This window comes from Anabrus simplex, chromosome 1, assembly GCF_040414725.1.
Source record: "Anabrus simplex isolate iqAnaSimp1 chromosome 1, ASM4041472v1, whole genome shotgun sequence".
NCBI classification, from domain to species: domain Eukaryota; kingdom Metazoa; phylum Arthropoda; class Insecta; order Orthoptera; family Tettigoniidae; genus Anabrus; species Anabrus simplex.
Window position 1 is genome coordinate 1,405,068,040 of NC_090265.1, and position 25,775 is coordinate 1,405,093,814.

Here is a 25,775-nt window from a genome sequence, read left to right on the forward strand (position 1 = left end):
CTCGCGCTAGGATTTGTCATGTTAGTACTGGCGTATGGCAACTAATTAACATTACAACAGTCTAAAAGATAAATGAAATTACACACAACATATTTTCTTCAACTCGCCTCATCTTTTACAAAATTAACACCACAACTGTCGAAAGGGTAAGTAATTTCACACACATTGTTTTTTTTTTTCTTCATTCTCTCCTGCTCTAATTTTATACTTTAACATTTCACTCTCCTCTTGTTTCAGACATAACACCACAAGCTCTACTCAACCTCGCACATTTTCCTTTCGACTTTATATAAGAAACTACAACCACGTCTACCTGCTAATATAAATATAGCTACGTTTCTGACGAGTACTTGTCCTCGCTCCTTAGTGCCTTAAGAAGTTTGCTGTCTTATCTTTTCCCATAAGATTAACAACTTCAACAGACAAACAACTTTGGATTTTAATTTAACCACCACCAAGAGTGACTTTTATCCTAAATATTAAACTATTATAAGCTCCTTACGCCATCTCCAGAATATCGCACCATATTTACCAGATTTCATTTCAACGCAGTAATTTACGTATTTATTTTGAACTTTTAACTTGCTACTAGTCACCACATTTTTTAAAACAGGACATTCATAAACATCCTAATGAGGATTGATTATAAGACTTTGGCATAAGAGTACTTTACCAAAACTCTACCTACAAAATTCACCCATTGATTTCAGTGAATCTGTCAAAGATCTCGGTGTTATTATAGACAAACATCTTTCCTGGAAGCAGCGGGTTACCAGCATCTCCAGGAAAGTATTTGCGGCACTTAACTCACTTAGAAGATTCCGCAACATATTTTCTTGAGTATTAAAAGAACGCCTCATTGGCACTCTTGCATTACCTCATTTCGACTACTGTGACACCGTGTACGACGACCTGACTACTACTCTTAACGACAAACTACAACGCGTGCAAAACGCCTGTATTCGCTACATATGTGACCTACGTTACTTTGACCATGTTACACCTGCCTACGATGAACTCGGTTGGCTAAAACTCAAACAGCGCTGTAATCTTCATGCTTTATGCCTTCTTCATTGAATACTCTCCTCATGCTCACCTCCCTACTTGTACAGTAAATTTCACCACCTCTCATCCAATCACAGTTTCAGAACACGGTCAAAATCTGATACACTCTTATCTATTCAACCTCACTGCACCATGCGATACACAAACTCATTTGTTATTTCTTCGGCACGACAGTGGAATACACTACCCATCTCTGTTAGAGGAGCCTCACCTGCTAGTTTTAGGCAACTTTGTCACCGGTACGTAGTAAGTAATAGATGAAGTCCTATATTGTTATTTGTATGTTATGGAAATTTTGTAGATTTAGCCTTCCTCAAACTATAGACTTTATATAATCTCACTGTTATTAACAAGGTTAATTGAAATTAGGTAATCATGTCATAATTGTGTAAATAATCATCTTCATCATCATCATTATCATTTTCCTATTTTTCCTATTTTTAATTTTTTGCTTTTCATCATAATATTGCATTGTTTAGTAGTTGCAAGATGTTTCAATTGTAGACCTATGTCTTATTTATTTTTTAATTTGCACATGTATATACTGCATTTTCTGGTTAGATGGAAGAGAGGGCCTAATGGCCTTAATCTTGCCAGACAAAATAAATCCATTGTATTGTATTGTATTGTACTTGAGACTACTGTCTTCCATTTGCTAGTCTGATGATGCGCTCGTTATGGGCAAAGCATGTCCCTGTATCTAATATGTTAAGATCTATTTCTTAAATTTAAATAAAAGACTCTTATGTATGGAATAGGTGGAATTTATAATCTAGTATTATTCTTTGACTGTAACAACTGATATCAGACATGTTATATATGTATTTGTTACAAAAACAGGTTCTCTTTCATTTTTTTTTAATATACGGAAGAGCAGTCGACGGGTATTACTGATCCATGCAGACATTGTCCTTGAATGTCAACGAGAGAGCTCGATAGTGGACACAACAAGGAAACGATACCGAAGATGATCAATCGCCTGCAGTATAATTGCTGGGTGCAGAATTATCGGTAACGGAAAAAATCGTGCAGCTTAATCACTGGAAATAACAAATGTGTCAGTGATAGTGCTCTCACAAGGATAATAGTTCTATATAGAAATATTCAAGGGACAGACGAACGCTCGTTATAACGGGATTCTCATTATATGCCGTACTCACTATAGCAGACTTCTACTGTATTTATCATTGGAGCTTTCTGTGTCATTTAAAACAGCTGGCACTTTATCAAGACAGCATAAGTTTAAACTGCCTGGGATTTGCCGATAGCCTTGCTCTTCTGTCCAATAACATTCAGGAAGTACAGAGTGAGTGGCTACATGGTTTGGGTCACGTAGCTGTAAGCTTGCATTCGGGAGATAGTGGGTTCATTCAGCAGCTCTGAAGATAGTTTTTTACTCCACCATAAAATAGTGGGGTCCGCCAGCAGCCTTCAGGGAAAAAATCAAGAAAAATTGAAATATGGAAATAAATAAGAAGAAAGTTAAATATGTATGTAAGGAGTCACGCTTCGCTTCAAAGTTTCACCTGTACTACGACACATCAGAAAACTGTCACACCATGCAGGCCCATCCATCCTATTGAAATTTTGATGGTTGGCAATGTCTGAATTCCAGAATTAACATAGACAATTTTTCATCCTTATTTATTATTTTGATATTGAGGCTAAAATCTAGCTTGTTTTGAAACTTTATTACTTGCTTATACCTTTCATTTATGATGTTTTATAAAATTTAATTTCACAATCTCATCTTATTTGCAATGTGTAATTAAAAAAATGGTTTATAATCAATTCAAACTGCCTTGATACTTAGCGGGGTACTCATATTTTTTTAAACCTATCATTTATAGGTTTTTTCATGGGGTACATTGCACATTTAGCCATGAGTGAGGGATACAATCTCATAATCATTTGAGAACCTCTGTTTTAGTGCATTGCTGGGTAAACCACAGGAATAGGGCTTCATTTAATTTCTCATATTCAGCATATTTCATAGTTCTTAAATTTTTGACGAGTGTTCCTGAAACTTTGGCTTCATTTTTACCCTGTCAGGTACTGTTGATCTGCTACCACATTTTGTAACAGCCTCCCATTTTCCATCTAACTGCTTCAGTTTTCTGTTCAGTTGTTATCTCAGCACATTTTGTTTTCGCTGATACCTTAAAACGGTACACTTTAAAGCACTTACACTGATCAACATGAAAAGTAAAATACAATAGTACGTAGAACGTGCGGTAGAAGGGGGAAGTCAACAGTATACAGTGTACTGGAATGTGGGATAGGGGTAAGATAATTATGTTGCTTGCTGCAAGCAGCGTTGCCAGCTCGATTTTGAGCACCGCTCCCACAAATAACTCATTTGTAATTTATACCATTGCTTCTGGTTAGCAAAGTTCAGTTAATCAGGGTTGTGCTGTACTAGCACTAACCTGCGGCTTCCTTCATCCGGTCGAAGTGGAGATGTGACGATGGATGGTGAAGGGACCCGATCCCTAGTGAAGGCACGCCCGGCCGGGTGAGAGCCCGTGCTCGGCGGCCTATGAAATTTTAGTTGGCGGCCACTCGGTCGGCCAACGGAGCAAAGCAAGTCTGTGTCCCGCAGGCCGCACTCGTCGGCGGCGGGCTACGACGCTCGGTTTCGGCTCTCGAGCCAGCCAGCTCCCTGGTTGATCCTGCCAGAAGTCATATGCTTGTCTCAAAGATTAAGCCATGCATGTCTCAGTGCAAGCCAAATTAAGGCGAAACCGCGAATGGCTCATTAAATCAGTTATGGTTCCTTAGATCGTACCACTTTACTTGGATAACTGTGGTAATTCTAGAGCTAATACATGCAAACAGAGTCCCGACCAGAAGTGGAAGGGACGCTTTTATTAGATCAAAATCAATCGGTCGGCTCGTCCGGTCCGTTTGCCTTGGTGACTCTGAATAACTTTGGGCTGATCGCACGGTCCTCGTACCGGCGACGCATCTTTCAAATGTCTGCCTTATCAACTGTCGATGGTAGGTTCTGCGCCTACCATGGTTGTAACGGGTAACGGGGAATCAGGGTTCGATTCCGGAGAGGGAGCCTGAGAAACGGCTACCACATCCAAGGAAGGCAGCAGGCGCGCAAATTACCCACTCCCGGCACGGGGAGGTAGTGACGATAAATAACGATACGGGACTCATCCGAGGCCCCCTAATCGGAATGAGTACACTTTAAATCCTTTAACGAGTATCCATTGGAGGGTAAGTCTGGTGCCAGCAGCCGCGGTAATTCCAGCTCCAATAGCGTATATTAAAGTTGTTGCGGTTAAAAAGCTCGTAGTTGGATTTGTATCCCACGCTGTCGGTTCATCGCTCGTCGGTGTCTAACTGGCATGGTTCGTGGGACGTCCTGCCGGTGGTGGCGAGTCGAAAGCGCGCGGCCGCCGTGGTTATCCGCGTGCGGTTCCTGCGCGCCGTAGGCGGACCCCGATGAAATCCTACCGAGGTGCTCTTCATTGAGTGTCGAGGTGGGCCGGCACGTTTACTTTGAACAAATTAGTGCTTAAAGCAGGCCGGCTGCGCCTGAATACTGTGTGCATGGAATAATGGAATAGGACCTCGGTTCTATTTTGTTGGTTTTCGGAACCCGAGGTAATGATTAATAGGGACAGGCGGGGGCATTCGTATTGCGACGTTAGAGGTGAAATTCTTGGATCGTCGCAAGACGGACCGAAGCGAAAGCATTTGCCAAGTATGTTTTCATTAATCAAGAACGAAAGTTAGAGGTTCGAAGGCGATCAGATACCGCCCTAGTTCTAACCATAAACGATGCCAGCTAGCGATCCGCCGAAGTTCCTCCGATGACTCGGCGGGCAGCTCCCGGAAAACCAAAGCTTTTGGGTTCCGGGGGAAGTATGGTTGCAAAGCTGAAACTTAAAGGAATTGACGGAAGGGCACCATCAGGAGTGGAGCCTGCGGCTTAATTTGACTCAACACGGGTTTCGGCTGATAGTAGCTTGTGTCTTTTTTCTTGTGTGCTTCAGCGCTCCATGTTAACAGTATATGAAGCTTGTCAGTGTGAGCATAGCTGATGGTAGTGACATGTATGACAGACCTTCAAGCAGATAGCTGAGGAAGTCTGACCTGATTTCGGAATATGATAACTTAAGTTGCTGTAAAGAGTTTGATTGCACATCTGGAAAAGCATTTGTATGACAGTTATGAGAGTTACACGGAACAGCTAACCTTTCTCTCCTAGAGCACATTACTCTCTCAACATATCGATTATAAAGATACATATGTATGGAATGCCTGTTTACTAGGGAGCCTGTAGTTTAAAGAAGCTGAATGGCATTTATTGTTAAAATAAAACATTCAATACATTCTGTCATACTAAGCATGTTTTTCCATTTGTAAAGACATCAGATTTTTTCATTGTAGATATTTTAATTCAAAAATAATACTCAGTGGAATGTTTAGTTTTCTTATATTTATCTGTTGTTGCAATTGATTCTGTATGATAAAGGTACAATTACTACAGTCATATATGTTCTCCAGTCTAGTTCTTTTATATGGTATAGAGGTATGGTAAGGTGTTGGTGACATTATAGTCTCTTAGCTTTTTATATTTTCTGTTTGGGTATAGTATTATGTGCATCGTGGACATTACTGGTGTTGTTGATTTTGATACAGATTATTTATTAGTTTGTCAGTTGATGGGAATTATCAAGCACTGATTTCATCTCTCTGATTTAGTTACAGGCCGAATACATACCACCAACTATATCGTCGTGGTTGCAGCTTTAGTTTGTATTGGTGCGTTATTACTGCCAACTCATGGAGATCAAGATTCACGGTTTCCTGTATATCTTCACCTTACGACACATCTAAAATTAATATTTGCATATGTCCTAGGTAATGTAAAATATATCCCTTATTTTTAAATATTTAAGAATAGTGTTTCAACATTATAATTCTTAGTGTAGTGGTAGTGATGAGAAAATGAGCCTGTTTCTTTGAGGTGAAAGAATTTCTCTTGTGCTTGCTGTAATATATTTACATTATTTTTTTGACGCACACACTTGCACGTCAGTAAGGAATATGAAATGAACATTTATTCTGATCAGAATTACATTCAGATGGTTGAAGCACTGGCCTTCTGATCCCAACTTGGCATGTTCGATCCTGGCTCAGTCCTGTGGTATTTGAAGGTGCTCAAATACGTCAGCCTCATGTTTGTAGATTTATTGGCATGTAGAACAACTCCTGCGGGACTAAATTCTGGCACCTCAGCGTCTCTGAAAACCCTAACTTGGATGTAAAGCCAATAACATTATTTTTAATAATATTATTATTATTCTTTGTTCTTCTTTGTTCGTACCGGCCTACTAAGGACCACGTTATTTCAGCCGTCTTCTCTGAGCTTTGATCTTTGCCCAGTGCTCCTTCATTAGTTACCTGTGTTGCTTTTTTCTTTCCTCTGTCTACATCTTTCCCGTCTTCAATTTTGGCCTTTCTTGAAAAACCTGGTGGTCTTTTAGTTTCCTCCTGAGTGGGTTACGTTCTTGTATATCTTCATAAGTGATCCCCATCTCTTGTAGGTCCCTTTCCACCTCCTTGAGCCAAGTTGGCTGGGTCTTCTTATCTTTAAAATAGGAAATCTGGTTCGATAATTGTGTGGGTTTCAATCTTAGCAAGTGGCCATAAAATGCAATTCTCCTTCTCCGCATTACATCAGAGATCTTCTGAACTTGAGTATACAGCTTATAGTTATGCCGACGTCTATATTCATCTTTGTCTTTAATTGGGCCAAGAATTTTCCTGAAGATCTTTCTCTTTAATTTCCAATTTTTCTATCAGGCTTTTCTTGTTCATAGTAAGGCATTCCGCTGCATACAAAGCCTCTGGTCTTATGACAGTGCAGTAATGTCTGAGTTTTGCATTCAAGGATATGGACTTTTTGTTGTAAAAATCATTGGTCAGTTGATAAGCCATTTCCACTTTATTCATGCGTGATGCGAAAACGACTCTTTCAGAGATGTTTGGTTTTATCTACTCGCCAAGATATTTAAACTTATCTGTCCGTTTGATTGCCCCCTAGTTTACTTTAAGCTCTCTTCGTGCTGGCTTGATTTTAGTTATGAATTGCGTTTTCTCCAAAGATATCTGGAGGCCTGCTTTTTCGGCCTGTGTCTTGAGGTAATTAATTTGCTTTGTAGCCATGTCTAAAGAATCAGAAAAAATTGCTAGATCATCTGCAAAAACTAAGAATCAGTTGAAAGGTTCATGTCCTTGCAACCCAATCTTGCACTATTTTGGAGCCCATCGTTGTTAATTTCTTTGCGCCACTCACAGATGACTTTTACAAGGACGCAATAATTGAAGAGTAGGGGCGAGAGCCCATCTCCCTCCCTAACTCCTGTCTGTATCTTGAAAGAGTCTGAGATTTCTCCTCTGAACTTAACTCTGGAGGTTGTGTTAGCTAGGGTCTGTTCGATGATTGCCCTGGTTTTGTTAACCAAGCCAGATATGAAAGGATAGATTTCAGATACATAATTTGCTCGGCACATGAGTGCTCTTTCCTGAACCCTTCTTGGTACTCTCACAGTTGTGGATCAAGTTGTCGTTCTGCCCTAATCTGCATAGCTTTTGAGAGAATTTTGTAAGATACCAATAGGAGGGGAATACCACGGTAATTGTTAACAGCCGTTTTGTCCCCTTTCTTATGCAGTGGGTGAATCGAGGCAGAAGTCCAGTTATGGGATCAGTTTCCCAAATCATTTTGATGATGTAAGCCAATTTATCAATCATTTTGTTACCAGCATACTTTCACAATTCAGCAGTTATCGAGTCCTCACCTGGTGCCTTGTTATTCTTAAGGGACTGGATAATCTGTTTGATTTCTTCTTTCGTTGGAAGGGATGAGTCTGGGTGATGTGTATATTATCTTCAAATGAGAAAGTGGATACTGGAATTTCACAATTAAGAAGAGATTCAAAGTACTTTGCTAGAATGTGGCAATTATCTTCGTCATTGTAAGCTAGTTTCCCATCCGAGTTTTTGAACTGTAAGCTTGTTGCATTATACTTGTTTAGATTGAGTTTGAAGGTTCTGTAAAAGTCCCGTGTGTTGTTCCTCTGGAAATCTTGTTCAATCTGTGTTAGTTGATTCTTGGTGTAAGCACGTTTTACATTGCGAATCATTTTTGCCGCACATTGTCTCTCGTTCACAAAGTTTTCCCAGTTATCTTGGTTGTTTTCCTAATTCCATTTTTGCCAGGTGAGTTGTCTTCATTTTATCACTGAGTCACATCCATCATTCCATCAGGCATGTTTCTTTGATTTCATCAGTGGGACTGTTTCCTTTGCTGTTGTAAGCAAGGTCTGTTGTAGCTCTTTCCAGTTCTGGGGATTCAGGGATTCTAATTTCTTCGTAAATTCAGGACGTGGGTGTAGTTTTTCAGTATCAAATCGATTGATCTTCTTCAAGTGGACCTTTGTGGTGTTTCTCGGAATTAGTTTAACTTTGATTTTGGATAAATAGTGTTCCGAATCTAGATTGGCATTCCTTAGAACTTTCACATTCCATATCTCTCTTTGAGCTTTACGGGAGACTGCGACGTGGTCAAATTGGAACTCCTGATGTATCCACAAAGATGCAAAGGAAATGCTCTCAACTTTGGTACGCAGATTTATTTACAAATTAAATACTCATAACCTTAATCACTACCGTCGCAAACAAAACACTTCACTCCAAAAACATCAACAAACCACCATTTTAACAACTGCCTATCACCTAAGCACATGCCACATGGAGATTGCAACCTTAAAACACAGTTGGAACAGTTGAATGCTGACAGCATGTCAGTTCAACAAAACACGAGGTTACAAGTACAATTCCTGTTAAACCATAACTCCAACTAAGCAGTAACTCGTCTCTGCCATCAAGACCACCTGCTTATATATGTGCCTGGCCAGGCTTCTAGAAAGATATGTTACAAAATAACTTCTTGTAAATTCCTAGAGTGCTTAATGCATAGATATAATGTACAGAATATTCTCCATAGTTCTCGTCTGACCTAGTGCCATTCTGGATGTTACAGTGTGTTACACAATACTGTAGTGGATTACAAATCATATATACAGGTAATAATAAATAAATTATATACAGGTTGTTACATTAACTGAACTCATATAAATGTCTATATACAGTACATGTTTCGTGACATAACCTCAGAAACAATGCAATCATCCGACTACGTAAATAATAATAGCGTGTATTCTAGGAAATGCTTCTGTTACATTAGATACAGGACTTGAATGTTTAACGGGAAGCTCTAACTGTTCATAGACAGGGAGTGTGTCAGACAATTTTAGGTTTGAAGAAGTATCCCCGAAGTTAAGGGCATTAAAATTTGGTAGAGACTGAGTCTGTGGCTGAGCAATATTGGAGGTAGACAAATCTAAAAGATGTACAAACTCGTCAGAAATATGTGCCACGATAAATGAATTTAGGATGAAAGAAAAAAAAAACTGCAGTGAGAATAAATATACAAAAAAAAGAAGAAAAAGAACAGATGATAATCATACAAGAAAGTTACAAAAGGGGGTAGAAAGTTGCCGTAAATAGACCAGAGATGTACTCTGCTACCAATTGTTACAAAATTTGTTCGTGATGCTCAGTTACTAATTGTTACGTCACTCTAGGGGTAACGCTAATGTAAACAAATATTAATTATCAGTAAAATCCCAGTAAATGTATATTAGTGCGCAGTGGAATGAAAATAAGAGGGGCCCAACGGTAGAGAAAGAGGACTGTCAGGACCAATGAAATATAAGGGCAAAACAAGATAACGGGATTTCAAATAACCTGTATATTTTTTTCTTTTCAAACCAGTGGAAAGATAATGATATATACTCTAGCAAGAACAATTTAGCAAGATTTTTGAATATAATTAGAAAGACTGTATAGTAAGAAAGGAGTGTACAAATAGATACCAATTCATATTTGGTAAGATTTTTTGAGTACAAATGGTAAAAATGGAGTGTACAAATAGATATACATTAATGTAGAGTATAACAATAACAGAAGATTTGACTACAAATTAATAATAATGTTATTTGTTTTACGTCCCACTAACTACTTTTTAAGGTCTTCGGAGGCGCCGAGGTGCCGGAATTTAGTCCCGTAGGAGTTCTTTTACGTGCCAGTAAATATACCGACACGGGGCTGTCGTATTTGAGCCCCTTCAAATACCACCGGACTGAGCCAGGATCGAACCTGCCAAGTTGGGGTTAGAAGGCCAGCGCCTTAACCATCTGAGCCACTCAGCCTGGCAGACTACAAATTGAAAGACTGTACAGTGAGATTGGAATATAGAAATAGATATCAATAACTTTAGGATATACATTAATTCTCAAAATACGGCTGATAACGAACAGGAATATATTTAAAGCTTGATGATGAATGAATAATAGGTTTTCCAGATATAATAATTAAACCTAACAGCAATGTTAAGCGAAAACAGCTGCTTGATAAATGCTGTGATGGATAAATATGTGATACACACGAAAAGCATTACAAGCAATCAAAGTAAATGTTTAGAAGAAATTACGTTAGCATAAAGATATGATACGTGAAGAAAAAACTGGTTCCAAGGGATCGTAGTACATGTTTAGGATTTGTAGTGATCGTGACAAGTTCCATAATAATAAGAGTATGCGTAAAACGTGAAATATGAAGGGAAATCTTAATACAAGATACAAAGCTAGTACAACCTGTGGTATAAAGGGCCAGGATGGGAGAAATAGGATAGCAAAAGAACATAATGCAAAATGTTCGTCAGACGTATGGAGGTTATGGTAGACGGCCATTCAGTTCCATAATTGCAGTTTAACATGAATAATGTAAGTTCACAGCAAAGGTTATCTTAACTATCCACAACGTGCAGTCCACTCCCCAATTCCCGTCAAGATAACCGTAGAAAGAAAAGTTTACTTAAAATTTAAATAAGGTCTCCATATCTCTCACCTCAAGGTACAGCAGCAAAACGTGGTGCTCAGAGTAAGTTCTCATGCCTCAACAAAGTCCTGTGCTCTTTCGAGTCTCGATTCCACCTGCCACAATAGGCAGGGTGGCGAGAATACATAGACGGAGAGATCATCCTAGAAAATGTATTCATGATAAACAGCTGAGCTGATGACTTATGACGATGGCAAAGGAAACAGATAAACATCAAATATGGCGACCAGTCAAATTTCAGCGGGAGGGAGTGTAGGAATAAACATCGAAACAGGTGCAAAGTAGGGATGAAGAGGTAAGTTCAACAAAACTGTAAAGTCAATATATATATAACACACGAAGTAGGATGGCACAAGAATGACGTGGAGAACAGAATTCGTGCTGCCCGTGTAGCTGTCGAACGTCTTGCTTACACCAAACAGATGATGTACTGAGCAGTCGTCATCTCCACCTTGCTATATGGATGTGAAACCTCTACTCTACATCTTCGTGATATCAAGAAACTAGAACATTTCCACCAACAGAAGCTGAGATTCATTATCAACATCAAATGGGATGACCACATATCAAACACAACAGTTCTTGAGAGGGCAAAGGTGAACAGTATAGCGGCTACCATCGTTGGTCACCAACTCAGATGGATTGGGCATGTCCAATGCATGAGGAATGAGAGACTTCATCAACAAACTCTGTATAGTGAACTTAGTACAGGTAGGAGGGAGATCTCGTGGTGCCCTTCTGAAGCGTTATAAGGGTCAATCAAAGACCTTGATGAGAACAAACATTAATCCGTGTAATTGGTGTGCCATTCCAGGAGATCATACTTATTGGCACACAACCACTTGAGCTGCTGTTGCACAATTTGAACGTTAACATCGAAGACAGGACAAGAGAAACATCAAAGGTGTAAACTGTGCTAGTCGCAGCCACATCCTCTACTGTCCATTAAGTACAATCAGTGTGGTTGCATGTTTGATGTCAGTATTGGTCTGCTATGCCATCAAAGACATCTGCGTAGAGTTCCAAAAAATGGCTTTCACAGCCGCAGATCTAAAAATCTCGAGAATAGAACCAGCTTTTGGGTGGTTAGGCCGTTTAAAGTTAAGAACTTCATTTTGGTCCGTATTGAATCTAGATTTACACTATAAATTGAGGATAGTTATGTCCACCTTTTCAATACAAAAACAATGTGACGTCATTAACACATCACAAATTTATTACCTTTCAAACATTGGGACCGGTTTCGGCACTATTTGTATGCCATCATCAGCCATAGGAAACTTAGTGACAAGGCCTAAGTACAATATTAACATAACTTACAACAAAACATATATATATATAAAATGAACATATTCTTACAATGACTATTAAAATTTTTGGTGTACACCATAAAACCTTAGATTAAAATTGGTAGCATATTTTATGCGACATATTATGACTTTGTACAATTGTTTAATTAAAGTTAAAGCTTTTGTCAGTTTTTATAAATATTACAAAATGTTAATAGAACATCCAGATAACAATTTTCAATCTTTAAAAAACTTTTATATCTACTAGGCGTTAAAGATAATAGTGCATTTGTTTGGTCGATAATACTAAATTGACATGCATTAAAATGAAATCGCCTACTGTCAGATTGGAAAACAGTGACCTATTTGTACTAGGTATGGGGATAAGTTACATTATAAGTCTGTAGTAATTCTATAACTTGCGTTAATATAGTTTGGTTATTTAATAACAAGTCAAATAAAATGATAAATTTGGCTGATATTTTAAACATCTAAAACATTAATTGTCCATTGTAGAGGTCCCTTTTTTTCAGTGAAGATATATAGTGAGCAAAACAGTTCCTCTTAGAATTGATTGCAGGTTCACTCTATTTTAGGTGGATTTCGGATTGAATAAATTTCTTATTTCGTAATGTAATGTCGTTTAGCAATGTTCGTAATGTAATAATCCGTCTTTTATGCTAATGTTCATAAAACGTAGATCGACTTGATAGAAGTGGACTGGTGAACCAAAATTTCTTGGACCATTACATTCAAAGTCTTTGAGGTTCTAGAAATATCTCGATCCAAGACGGACCTAAGAAGAAAGATATATGTACTATGTATTAGCGTAAGAATAACTAAGTTTAATAGGCATTATTTTCGTTTAAGTAGAAACTCACCCTAAGCACTATGTTGTCGAGAATGAAGCTGATGAGGAACTGTCTACCGAAAAGGCAGAAAGCAGACTACGAGTATTGGAAGAGGGGCGGAGCATGTTATGTAGGGGAAGGGGGATCGCGATAATGTGAGGTTATTGGTCGGGAGGACGTGGATTACGGAGGGGATGGTAGATGAGCATATTGCGCAGCATTTTGTGTACTGGTTGATTTATTGGTCTTTTTAGATTGTTGATCACTGAAATGAGAGTGTCAAACAATATCGTGGGTTTTTCGGATACCTCATTCAAATTATAATTCGGGTTAAAATACTGATCTAATGATATGAAACATTGTTCCGTTATGTCAAGTAAGGGCCTTTTTTTCATTATTTCTACGACGTCAATATCATGGTTGATGTCATGAAAACTGTGTTTATAGTCATTAATGTGTTGTCCTATAGCTGAAAATCTCCTGTATTTAATGGCGTTGACGTGCTCATTGTACCTAACCTTAAAGGATCTCCCTGTTTGTCCAATGTATGTTCTATTACAGCTGTTACAGTGAAATCTGTATACGCCCGATTTATCATATGGGTTTGGTACGTTGACTAGTTTAGCGTTATGAAATATGTCAAGATTACTGTTGTTGGTTTTAAAAGAGATGTTGATCTTATTCTTCAAAATGTTTGTGATTCTATAGACATTAGGGTTAAATGTGAATAGATGTTGATCTTATTCTTCAAAATGTTTGTGATTCTATAGACATTAGGGTTAAATGTGAATGTTGAGTAGACTTTTGGTCTAATTATTTCTTTTTGTAAGTTTGATTTCGGTCTGTGCTTAAACTTATAAATTATTCGTTCTATGAAACTACGATTATAGCCGTTATGGGCTGCAATACTACGTATTGTTTTTAGTTCTCTATTTAAGTCTGATTTTGACATGGGAATGCTAAAAGCCCGGTGTATCATACTATTATAGGTTGCTCGCTTTTGGCTGGGTGGGTGTATGGAGTCCTTATGAATGGTTGTAGCGGTGTGTGTTTGTTTTCTATAGATCTTATATTTAAAGGAATGCGGCGAGTGATTGTTAGATCTAAGAAGTTAAGGGCTCTGTTGTCCTCGGATTCTATTGTAAACTTAATATTTGGATCAATATTATTAAGGTGTGCCAGGGTGGTAGGTGCGTCTGAAATGTGCTGGTCCATAACTATAAGCGTATCATCAACAAATCTGGTCCACAAGAGAATGTTATTAAATTTCTTATCATTTTCTATTCTAGTATGTTCAAGGAAATCAAGATATATATCAGCCAAAATACCAGACGCTGGTGACCCCATGGCCAGTCCATCTTGTTTGTATATCACTTTGTCGAATGTAAAGTAATTGCTATTAACCAACAGTTTAAGGATGGTCATAAAATCTGCTATTTCTAATTGACTGAGTTTGCTGTGAGTACGTAAGTTTTTTGAGATTATTGGTAGTACTTTTTATGGTTTTATGTTTGCATACATGTTGATGATATCAAATGAATGCATCGTATAATGGGGTTGCATTTTAAAGTTGTCTAGTTTTTTAACTAATTCTAGAGTGTTCATCACGGATTTGTTTGCTTGAAAAGTATAATGTTTTCTTAGGAACTGTTGTATAAATCGCTCTGTCTTGTAGAGAGGGCTCGGTCTAAAATTTACTATGGGACGTATAGGTACTCCTTCCTTATGGATTTTTGGTTGGGCTTTGACCGTGGGGAGATCAGGGTTCATGTTGATCAGCTTGTTTTTTTTCGCTATCAGTCAACAGGAAGGTTATGTTTTTTAGTGTCTGTTTTAACTGTTTTTGAATAGACTTGGTTGGATCTTTTTCTATTATTGTAAACGAACTGTCAGTAAAAAAGTTTTTGTTCTGGTTATATAATCAGTTTTGTCCATTATAACAGTGGTGTTTCCTTTGTCCGCTTTGGTGATGATGGTTTTTGTATCTTTAATCTTATTCTTAAGCTGTAGGATCTTTTTCCGGTCTTCGTGTTGCGTTGAATTAGTAGTGTAAATTGGTGCATTGAGAATACTGTTTAATTGTTTCTTCGCTTCGTATCTAACCTCATTCTGAGTATCAATAGGTATTTTGTTGATTGCCGCTTCTGTTTTTATTACTAGTTGTTTAGTAATGTTCGCTAAGTTATAGTTAGGCCAATTATACTTGGGGCCTTTGGAGAGAATAGCAATTTCTTCTTCATCAAAGTTAGTGTTGGAGAGATTAATAAGGGGTGGGTGAAATTGAGCTAAAATTTGGCTATGTGCGTTATTAGGGGTAGCGTTCCTGGACGGTCTGTCTTCTGTATTTGATTTATTGATTAGGGTTTGGAATTTATGGTCTATTGTATACTGTTTATGAGAAAGTATAGTGGTTAGCTTGCTGTGCACTTTTTCTTGAAAGATATTCCATTGTGCATTAGTCAGCAACGCAGTGACTTCAAGGTGGGTTTCGTATAGACGATTATTTAAAAAGGATTTTTTCTTGTATAGAAACTTTAGTTCGTTTTGCAGCCAAAGTTTGTTAGTTTTCTGGTGTACTCTTTTCTGATGTGGTAAAATATGTCGTTTGTTATTCTTCAGAAAATTTGGCGTCAGGTTATTTACGATACATTTTTTAATAAAGTTTATGTCCTTGCCTAACTTTCCTATTTTTATTTTTAAGCTCATATAATGTTGAGCTTTAATCTTTGCTTGGTAAGCTGTTCTATTTAAAGTTAAGAACTTCATTTTGGTCCGTATTGAATCTAGATTTACACTATAAATTGAGGATAGTTATGTCCACCTTTTCAATACAAAAACAATGTGACGTCATTAACACATCACAAATTTATTACCTTTCAAACATTGGGACCGGTTTTGGCACTATTTGTATGCCATCATCAGCCATAGGAAACTTAGTGACAAGGCCTAAGTACAATATTAACATAACTTACAACAAAACATATATATATATATATAAAATGAACATATTCTTACAATGACTATTAAAATTTTTGGTGTACACCATAAAACCTTAGATTAAAATTGGTAGCATATTTTATGCGACATATTATGACTTTGTACAATTGTTTAATTAAAGTTAAAGCTTTTGTCAGTTTTTATAAATATTACAAAATGTTAATAGAACATCCAGATAACAATTTTCAATCTTTAAAAAACTTTTATATCTACTAGGCGTTAAAGATAATAGTGCATTTGTTTGGTCGATAATACTAAATTGACATGCATTAAAATGAAATCGCCTACTGTCAGATTGGAAAACAGTGACCTATTTGTACTAGGTATGGGGATAAGTTACATTATAAGTCTGTAGTAATTCTATAACTTGCGTTAATATAGTTTGGTTATTTAATAACAAGTCAAATAAAATGATAAATTTGGCTGATATTTTAAACATCTAAAACATTAATTGTCCATTGTAGAGGTCCCTTTTTTTCAGTGAAGATATATAGTGAGCAAAACAGTTCCTCTTAGAATTGATTGCAGGTTCACTCTATTTTAGGTGGATTTCGGATTGAATAAATTTCTTATTTCGTAATGTAATGTCGTTTAGCAATGTTCGTAATGTAATAATCCGTCTTTTATGCTAATGTTCATAAAACGTAGATCGACTTGATAGAAGTGGACTGGTGAACCAAAATTTCTTGGACCATTACATTCAAAGTCTTTGAGGTTCTAGAAATATCTTGATCCAAGACGGACCTAAGAAGAAAGATATATGTACTACGTATTAGCGTAACGATATTGTTTGACACGCTCATTTCAGTGATCAACAATCTAAAAAGACCAATAAATCAACCAGTACACAAAATGGTGCGCAATATGCTCATCTACTATCCCCTCCGTAATCCACGTCCTCCCGACCAATAACCTCGCATTATCGCGATCCCCCTTCCCCTACATAACATGCTCCGCCCCTCTTCCAATACTCGTAGTCTGCTTTCTGCCTTTTCGGTAGACAGTTCCTCATCAGCTTCATTCTCGACAACATAGTGCTTAGGGTGAGTTTCTACTTAAACGAAAATAATGCCTATTAAACTTAGTTATTCTTACGCTAATACATAGTACATATATCTTTCTTCTTAGGTCCGTCTTGGATCGAGATATTTCTAGAACCTCAAAGACTTTGAATGTAATGGTCCAAGAAATTTTGGTTCACCAGTCCACTTCTATCAAGTCGATCTACGTTTTATGAACATTAGCATAAAAGACGGATTATTACATTACGAACATTGCTAAACGACATTACATTACGAAATAAGAAATTTATTCAATCCGAAATCCACCTAAAATAGAGTGAACCTGCAATCAATTCTAAGAGGAACTGTTTTGCTCACTATATATCTTCACTGAAAAAAAGGGACCTCTACAATGGACAATTAATGTTTTAAATGTTTAAAATATCAGCCAAATTTATCATTTTATTTGACTTGTTATTAAATAACCAAACTATATTAACGCAAGTTATAGAATTACTACAGACTTATAATGTAACTTATCCCCATACCTAGTACAAATAGGTCACTGTTTTCCAATCTGACAGTAGGCGATTTCATTTTAATGCATGTCAATTTAGTATTATCGACCAAACAAATGCACTATTATCTTTAACGCCTAGTAGATATAAAAGTTTTTTAAAGATTGAAAATTGTTATCTGGATGTTCTATTAACATTTTGTAATATTTATAAAAACTGACAAAAGCTTTAACTTTAATTAAACAATTGTACAAAGTCATATGTCGCATAAAATATGCTACCAATTTTAATCTAAGGTTTTATGGTGTACACCAAAAATTTTAATAGTCATTGTAAGAATATGTTCATTTTATATATATATATATATATGTTTTGTTGTAAGTTATGTTAATATTGTACTTAGGCCTTGTCACTAAGTTTCCTATGGCTGATGATGGCATACAAATAGTGCCGAAACCGGTCCCAATGTTTGAAAGGTAATAAATTTGTGATGTGTTAATGACGTCACATTGTTTTTGTATTGAAAAGGTGGACATAACTATCCTCAATTTATAGTGGTTAGGCCGTGTCAGTTTGCAGAGTTTCACCCAGAGGTACCATTTGGACTTGTCAGATAGGAGTGCCTCTCCAAGACTCTGCTTAGCAGTGGCAGACCAACTGCATGGTCCTGCCGTGTTAGCAGATATTGATTACTAACCTGTTAAAGGACAAGTGAATTCTCCATTCAAAAATATGTACTCCCCATGGACATACAATTCCAAAAAAATGGCTTTCACGGCCGCAGATCTAAAAATCTCTGGAATAAAACCAGCTTTTGGGTGGTTAGGCCGTGTGCGTTTGCAGAGGTTCTCCCAGATGTGCCATTCGGGCTCATCAGGTGCATTGGCACGTCAGTCATGTTGTAAATATTTTCCAGGCCAGTTTTATTTTGCCCACCTGGTATACTGCATATATTATTGCGCTTTGACAGCCGCATTAGACCACTGTAGTGAATTTCTGTGCGGTCTTCTATGATATTTTATGGTTTTTTTTCCTTTCTGTTCTCCCAGTATTTCTTCATTCTATCTGATCGTTGTCGTTTTTCTTCTGAAAATACCCTTTTAGTTGTTTCTCTTTTATCAATTTTTGGTAGGAATCTAATTTTACTATTCTTCAATTTATTTACTTTGGTTTTTTCTTTTTCTTTAAATCCTCCAATGTTGTCTAATTCTGTCATGTCTTATTTCTTTTATCCGGACAGGTGGTTGTTTTTGTTTCAAAAGCTTCTCCAAAATTCTGCATATTAACCTGTCTTGAGGTGTTCTCAACAGATGACCAAAGAATGATATTCTCTTCTTTCTTATGAAATCTGTTATAGGTTCTATTTCCTGATAGACTGCTGCATTTGGGATGATATGTCATTCTCCTTCTTTTGGGTACTTTTTATTAATGCATGTTCTTACTATTTTTAAAATTTTGTCTATGCTATTCTTTTGCCTTAGTTCAAATAATGTTTCACTTCAATGAGTTATTTCAGGTTTTAGTCTTATAATGTTTCAATTTTGTATGTATTAACAATTATTTGTTGTCATCATCATCATCATCATTTCCCTTTATCCAGCTGTAGCCGGATAGGGGCAAATATGGTTCTCCTCCACTTTCTTCGGTCTTTCCACCACTCCTCCAACACTGTGTCCCAGTCCAGGTTTCTTTCTATAATGCTGCGTTGGATGGTATCCTTCCATCTCAATCGTGGTCATCCACGGCCTCTCCTTCCTTGGATTTGCATTTCCATCACCTTTCTTGGCATTCTTTCGTCGCTCATTCGCTTGATGTGCCCAAGCCATCTTAGTCGGCTCTTCTCTATTCTATCATTCATTTTTTCCACTCCAATTTCTTCCCGGATTTTCTCATTCCTTATTTTGTCTCTTCTACTCTTCTGTATCATACTCCTCAAGAATTTCATTTCGGCTGCCTGTATTCGACTCTCATCCTTCTTTGTCATTGTCCAAGTTTCTGCTCCGTAAGTTGTTATGGGTACGTAATACATCTTGAACATAGTATCCTTTGCTTCCATTGGCACATCTTTGTCCCATAACATATTTCTTACACTATGATAGAAACAACTTCCAGCTTGAATCCTTTTACTAATCTCAGCATCCAGTCGAGCATTCTCCATTAATTCACTCCCCAGGTATTTAAACGTTTCCACTACTTCCAGGGACTTGTCTGCAAGTCTAATCTGACCTTTCCCTTCTTTCTCCCCTCTAGTCATAACAAGAGTTTTACTCTTTTCTACAGTTATTTTCAATCCACATTCTTCAATCTTCCCATTCACCACATTCAACTGTTCTTGAACCTTCCTGTCGTCTTCTCCCCAAATCACAATATCATCTGCAAATAACATCATGTCCATTTCTCTTCCTCCATATGCTGCTTTTGCTGTTCTCATGATGTCATCCATTACTATTGTAAACAGGATTGGTGATAAAACGCTTCCCTGTCTCAGCCCTGTCTTGTTGTACCGGTATGTATTTCTAGTTACTTTTTGGGCTCTGGATAATTTATTCGTTCTCTCTGTCCAAGAAATATTTTCATTTAAATTGTATGTTATACTTTCTCCAAGGTATTTAAATTGTTTTACAATTTCTGTTTCATTCCCACATATCAGAACACTGCTTATTGAAAGGGGATCTATTGTTATTATTTTAGTTTTTTTCAAATGAAATTGTTAATCCTATTTTTCCAGCAATAGTTTGGAGGCTTGTGATTTTATTCTGAGCTTCATTAAGGTTATTAGCTAGTAGTGCCAGATCATCTGTAAATCCTAAGCAATTTAGTCTAATTTCATCTTTTGTGTATCCAATTTTTATATTATTGTTATACACTTTATACCATTCTCTCTGCAACCTCCCCTTTAGTTACAAGTTACAGAAATAATAAAAAGAAAATATTTGCTACCGTTGTGCATTTACCAAATATGTACTCTACACGAGGCATCTCAACATGTACGAAATTAAATTATAAACACTTCAGTCACAGAAACTAAAACGAACAGGATAACCAACATGACGACTATGAAAGGATAACAGGGAAGCGGCTGGGAACCATATCCAGGGAGTGGAAGGTATTGGTAATACTGAAGAAGCGAAGTCAATGTAATCCTAAACTTTACTTAACAATTTCGATGCAAATTCAAATATAAAGCAATAACAAATACACCATTAAAATTTGACGACATTATTACAGCTGTTATTACAGTATACCATGAGTTTAGATATAGGTTATGTAAATTTCCACCGGAGCACTGCACATGATGTTCCACTGTTTGTGGCGATATTTTTAAAAACCAAAGCAGTTTGAAAGAAGTAAGAGCAGGGTAAATTTACATTAAAGTGAAAACGTACATCTAAGGAAATAACATTTAAAATCTAATCATGGAGCAGAGCGCCTTCAGCGGGGAGCCCCCTCAAAAACACTTCTGAGAAAGGGTACCTGACCTAAAGGGGAATACTCCACGATGAAGCAGAAAGAATGAGACAGTCCCGAGGAGAAATCACATTTAGTGGTTACATAGAACGGCGTATAAAATTTAATTAACCAGAACAACAAACCGGGAACTGTCTCTTTGCAAAGGTGAGGCAACTTACCGAAATGGCTAAGTCATATTAATTAAATTCGGTAGCTAAAGGAAACACAGGTACGCTCCGGCAAAGAAAATTAAACGAAACACTTCATTTGAAACTGAAAAATAATAAAGTGCTTACCGGATGGCGGGGCCAAGAAGACCCATACCTTAGGAGGCAACCGTTCCGTTCACTGGTCAAGCAGAAAAGACCCTTCGCAGAGCCAAGCTCTAGCGACAACGCTTCTCTCCGGAAATTAGGAAATCTTATACAGCCAATGAGCGTCCGATCTTTTCCTTCACCTACCAATCACATTCACTTTTATTTTCTCCACTTGGAGCACAGAAATTAGTGCTGACCAAGAAGATTTGGGAATCCTCGAGAAATTACGAAATTGATGCAACTTTACGAAACCGGAAATCTCCCACGCCGAAGTGGCGCGTGTGGTACCGTATGCACCAGAATTACCATGACGATTGAATAATTTTAAAATCATATTAACATCAAACAAATTAAACAATTCCAAAATTCACATACCGAGAAGAGATAAAAGGGAAAACAAATGAACAAATACATCACATATATACAATTTCATCGCCATTTTCAGAGTCTAAATAATAGAATCCCAATAATCACAACACTCTCATCAAGTATTCCAGAGTACAATTGAACAAAAGTGGTGATAATACATGCCCTGTCTTAGTCCTGTTTTGATTGTGAATGCTTCGGATAGTTCTCCTCTTAACTTCACCTTTGATTTAGTATTTGTTAACGTTAAGATTATCATTTAATAGGATTTAATCCAAAAATTTATAATATTTTGAATGCTGAAGGTAGGTGAGTGCAATCATAAGCTTTACGAAAGTCTACAAAAGTGATTACCGGTATCATTTGTTTCTGTCGTGTTTTGTAGACGTCCATTAATAATTTGTGTTACAATTTGATCTGGACAACTACGCCATGGTCGAAATCCTCCCTGGTACTCCCGTAATTCTTTCTCCAGTTGAAATTTGCAGAGATTGTAAATTATTGTCGAATATTTTATAAGTACAATCCAGGAGTGATATTCCTCTACAGTTATCATATTGCATATATATAAATTTATTTATTTTACATTTTATGGCCGACATAAGACCACTCCAGTCAATTATAAGAAAGAAATTTAGCTTTCCTATGCTTCCAATATTTCTTCATCCTCTCAGATGCTGATATCCTGTCTTCAGTTGCCCTTTTATTAATTTTGGTTCTTAGTCTCACATGTGAGTCATTGAGAAATTTTTTTACCTGGGTACAAACACAGCTTGATGGGTTAGTGTGTCATTTCCTACACCTAAGAGAACTCATCTTCTCAAAGCCATTGGTCCTCTTAGGGAGTAGTTATTTCTTGCTGCCCAACATTTGTCACAGGGGCACTGGCTATATGGTCTACTCTATTACCATAGTGGACTGGACTAGCCAGACAATAATATTTTATTAGTATCTCGAGAAAAGTTACTTTTTCCAAAATTTTCAGTAAAATGGTTGATCAAAATAATTTTTGATAAATCTATGTCCATAATAAGGAATGGGTTAATACTTGAAAAAGAAGTCCAGGAAAATGAGGATGTATGGTAACCCTACCTTAGAGTGTCCAGTTCGATCTTGTCCAGGAAAAAACTTCAAGAATTTATTAACATCACTCCTGAAATAGTCGACTGGCTGCAATACCTGATTGCTAGCTTTAGGAATTGCTGAGCCACTATTTACTTTACATGTACTGTAATTTTAATTTTGAGATTTTATGCTTTGTACATCATTTGCTAAATAAATAAACCAGGAATAATGCACTCAAACATTGTTATAGCTTCTTTGCTCTAATATGCTTCATTTGTCTTCAAATTATTTACTACATTCATGATGACAGCAGACATATTTGTAGACTGCAACCCAAAGAGTTTAAATGCGAAAGTCAAACTGTGTATTTCTGTGCTAACATGTTTCTCTATGTAGGTTATGAATATCTCTGTATTTTATTTATTTTAATACTTGTGTTTATGCACATTTATTATCATTACTTATTTAATTTTATTTGCTAAATAGTCAAATTAAATACTACTCAAGCTCCAGAATCTCTCTTAGATAAAATCTAAAGTTCTTGTTATATAGAACATTTCTCTTTGTTTCAATAAGTCCTCTCCATTGATGAAGTAATTTCTGCATAAGAATTGAAAAGAACAAGCAATTTTTATGTAGTTGATTTGTTCTTTTTTTATTTTCCAGGTATGGTGACCATGGTATTACTGAGACCAGTTTAGGAGGCTGCCAGATACGATTTCAGCCTCCTCTTTTTTTTTTTGTAGAAGTGTGTGGATTACGTTAATGAGATATATTTTGCTGTGTACCTTCTGTTATGAAAGCTGATTGTATTTATCTTTTTATCAATCTTATTAAATGTATGTTTGAGATGGTGGATAATTTAGTTGTGGATCACTGTGAAACTTACTATTATTTTCTCTTTGCTCTTTCTATGATGTACAATGCTGCAATGCCTTATTCATAAAAAAAAAAAAAGACATTAAAGAAAAATATTTTTGTTATTTCTATTACATATATGAGAATTGTCATGCCAACTTAATGAAAGAAATAAAGATGTGGTGTGGATAAATTTGTATCTGCAACTTTTCTTCTCAGTTTGAAACTCCAAGTAGAGTTAAAGATCTCTTCCTACCATGTTTATTATATTTTCCATCATGTAAGTAGAAAAGGGCTGAAGTGAGTTTCTGCAGAATAACTAACTGTCAGAGTAACTTTCTGATATTGTTTTGAAGGGCTAAGAGAAAAGTGTTAATTCAGATATCACTTTTTCAAACATTGAATGGGAGAAATAAGTTGAAGTTCTCCAAATCAAAATTCTTGGACCTTAACAAGATTTTTTTTTTTTTTTTTTTACCTTTATGGCAAGCCTACTGCCTCATTCATATTACTAAGAATTTTTTCATCAGTTATGCAGCAAGTTGATAATAAGTGTTCCTCATATGAAAGAGCATGGAAAATTTTTGCAACCAGTATAAAATGTACAGGGCACGAATCAAGAACTCTTCTGCCATTCTACCGACAACTATATAAAATGTCATTTCTACACATTTTAAGAATGAGGCTTTTTTTAAAGTGATGGATCTCCCCCCTCCTCTTCAATGCGAACCTTGGCCTCTTCTACGACGTAACTCGTAGTCGTGGGCAATGCTCTTGCTTGGGACTGATTCTCCTGTGCTGTGATCTGTGCGAGTCCCAGTAACTACAAGCGTAAGCTTGATTGTGTATTAGCAGCAGTTATTGCATGCAATAACATTCTCGTATGGAAACGCGTATGCCGATAAATTTTGTCCAAAGCCTGGAAAAGTATTGCATGTTCAACTATGAGCCCCTTAATACCATTAACGAAAGTGAAACAGAATGTCAGTATCTTAAACGGTTTATGACTTATTCGAGGTGGACATCTTAGCTGAATAACCCTGTATAATTCGTTAATAACTGTAGATAGGATGTACACCTACATGGATACCTCACAATTGTCAACAGGATAGCTTCTTGTGATGCAGACTGGGCTGGAAGTGTTCTGTTATCATTTCTCTTCAGTGATATTATGTGGTTTTAACTGTTGGATCATCCCAGAAGTATATCTGCTGACGTATTTTACTTCTTTTGAGCAAACAACACAGCGGACTGTGCTATGTGGCATCTCTTCAAAATAATCCCATGTCCATGACTTGCGTTGTGTTTCAGACATCGTCATAATGTTGTCACTTACTATTAGACATAATTGCACATTGCACCATCATGTACCAAAGTACCTAATTTTGATGCAAATACTTCATAACGTTGTGAGGAATTATTTCCTTCATCACCATAATGTCAGTAAACACAAGCTCAGGTCCAATGGATATTGAATGTGGGGTCTGATAAATTATGGGTGATAATGATGTACTTACTTAGCCAACTCATTCTTGTACTTACCGCTGCATACAATGCCAGAATGTGTATCCTTTAAAATTATGTTATACTGCGTCAATAATAAACCTTGGTAGAAACAAACGTCCGAGTTGCTTGTTGACATTTATTTACAGAATGGAGAAGGCCCATGGTTGGCTATTCATATACTTGGCACAAACAACATTCAGTTCCATCTACCTGTAGGCCTACGACACGATGCTCGCCGTACAATGCAGGGATAATGTTCGCGAAAAACAGGTGCTTGAGACCCCATCTCAGACTGCCCATCACTAGTAACTCCATCTTGATTTCAAGTTGACATCCTCCAGCTCAGAGGCACGTTCATTTCTATTCTGTGTACTGCTTACAACTGCTTGGCCAGTTTGTGTTAGAGCATTAGAGCAAGTAAGTTGTTTCAATCCTGGATAGGACTGGAATTCCCATCCAGGCCAAGACAAAATGCAATCACTTAGTACTGTCGTTGACGTAGCAG

At 36.9% G+C, this 25,775-nt stretch overlaps 1 protein-coding gene across 2 annotated transcripts in view; it reads left to right on the forward strand.

Annotated features, from left to right (window-relative positions):
* LOC136858369 (motile sperm domain-containing protein 1) overlaps window positions 1–23,960 on the forward strand; it is a 139,782-nt gene extending 115,822 nt beyond the window's left edge. For both annotated transcript variants that reach the window (XM_067137857.2, XM_067137856.2), the window contains exons 5-6: window positions 5,788–5,946; window positions 23,573–23,960. In XM_067137857.2, coding sequence (XP_066993958.1) covers window positions 5,788–5,946; window positions 23,573–23,607 — 194 coding nt within the window. In that variant the 3' untranslated portion in view covers window positions 23,608–23,960. The remainder of the gene's footprint in view (window positions 1–5,787; window positions 5,947–23,572) is intronic.
* Window positions 23,961–25,775: the final 1,815 nt, after the last annotated feature.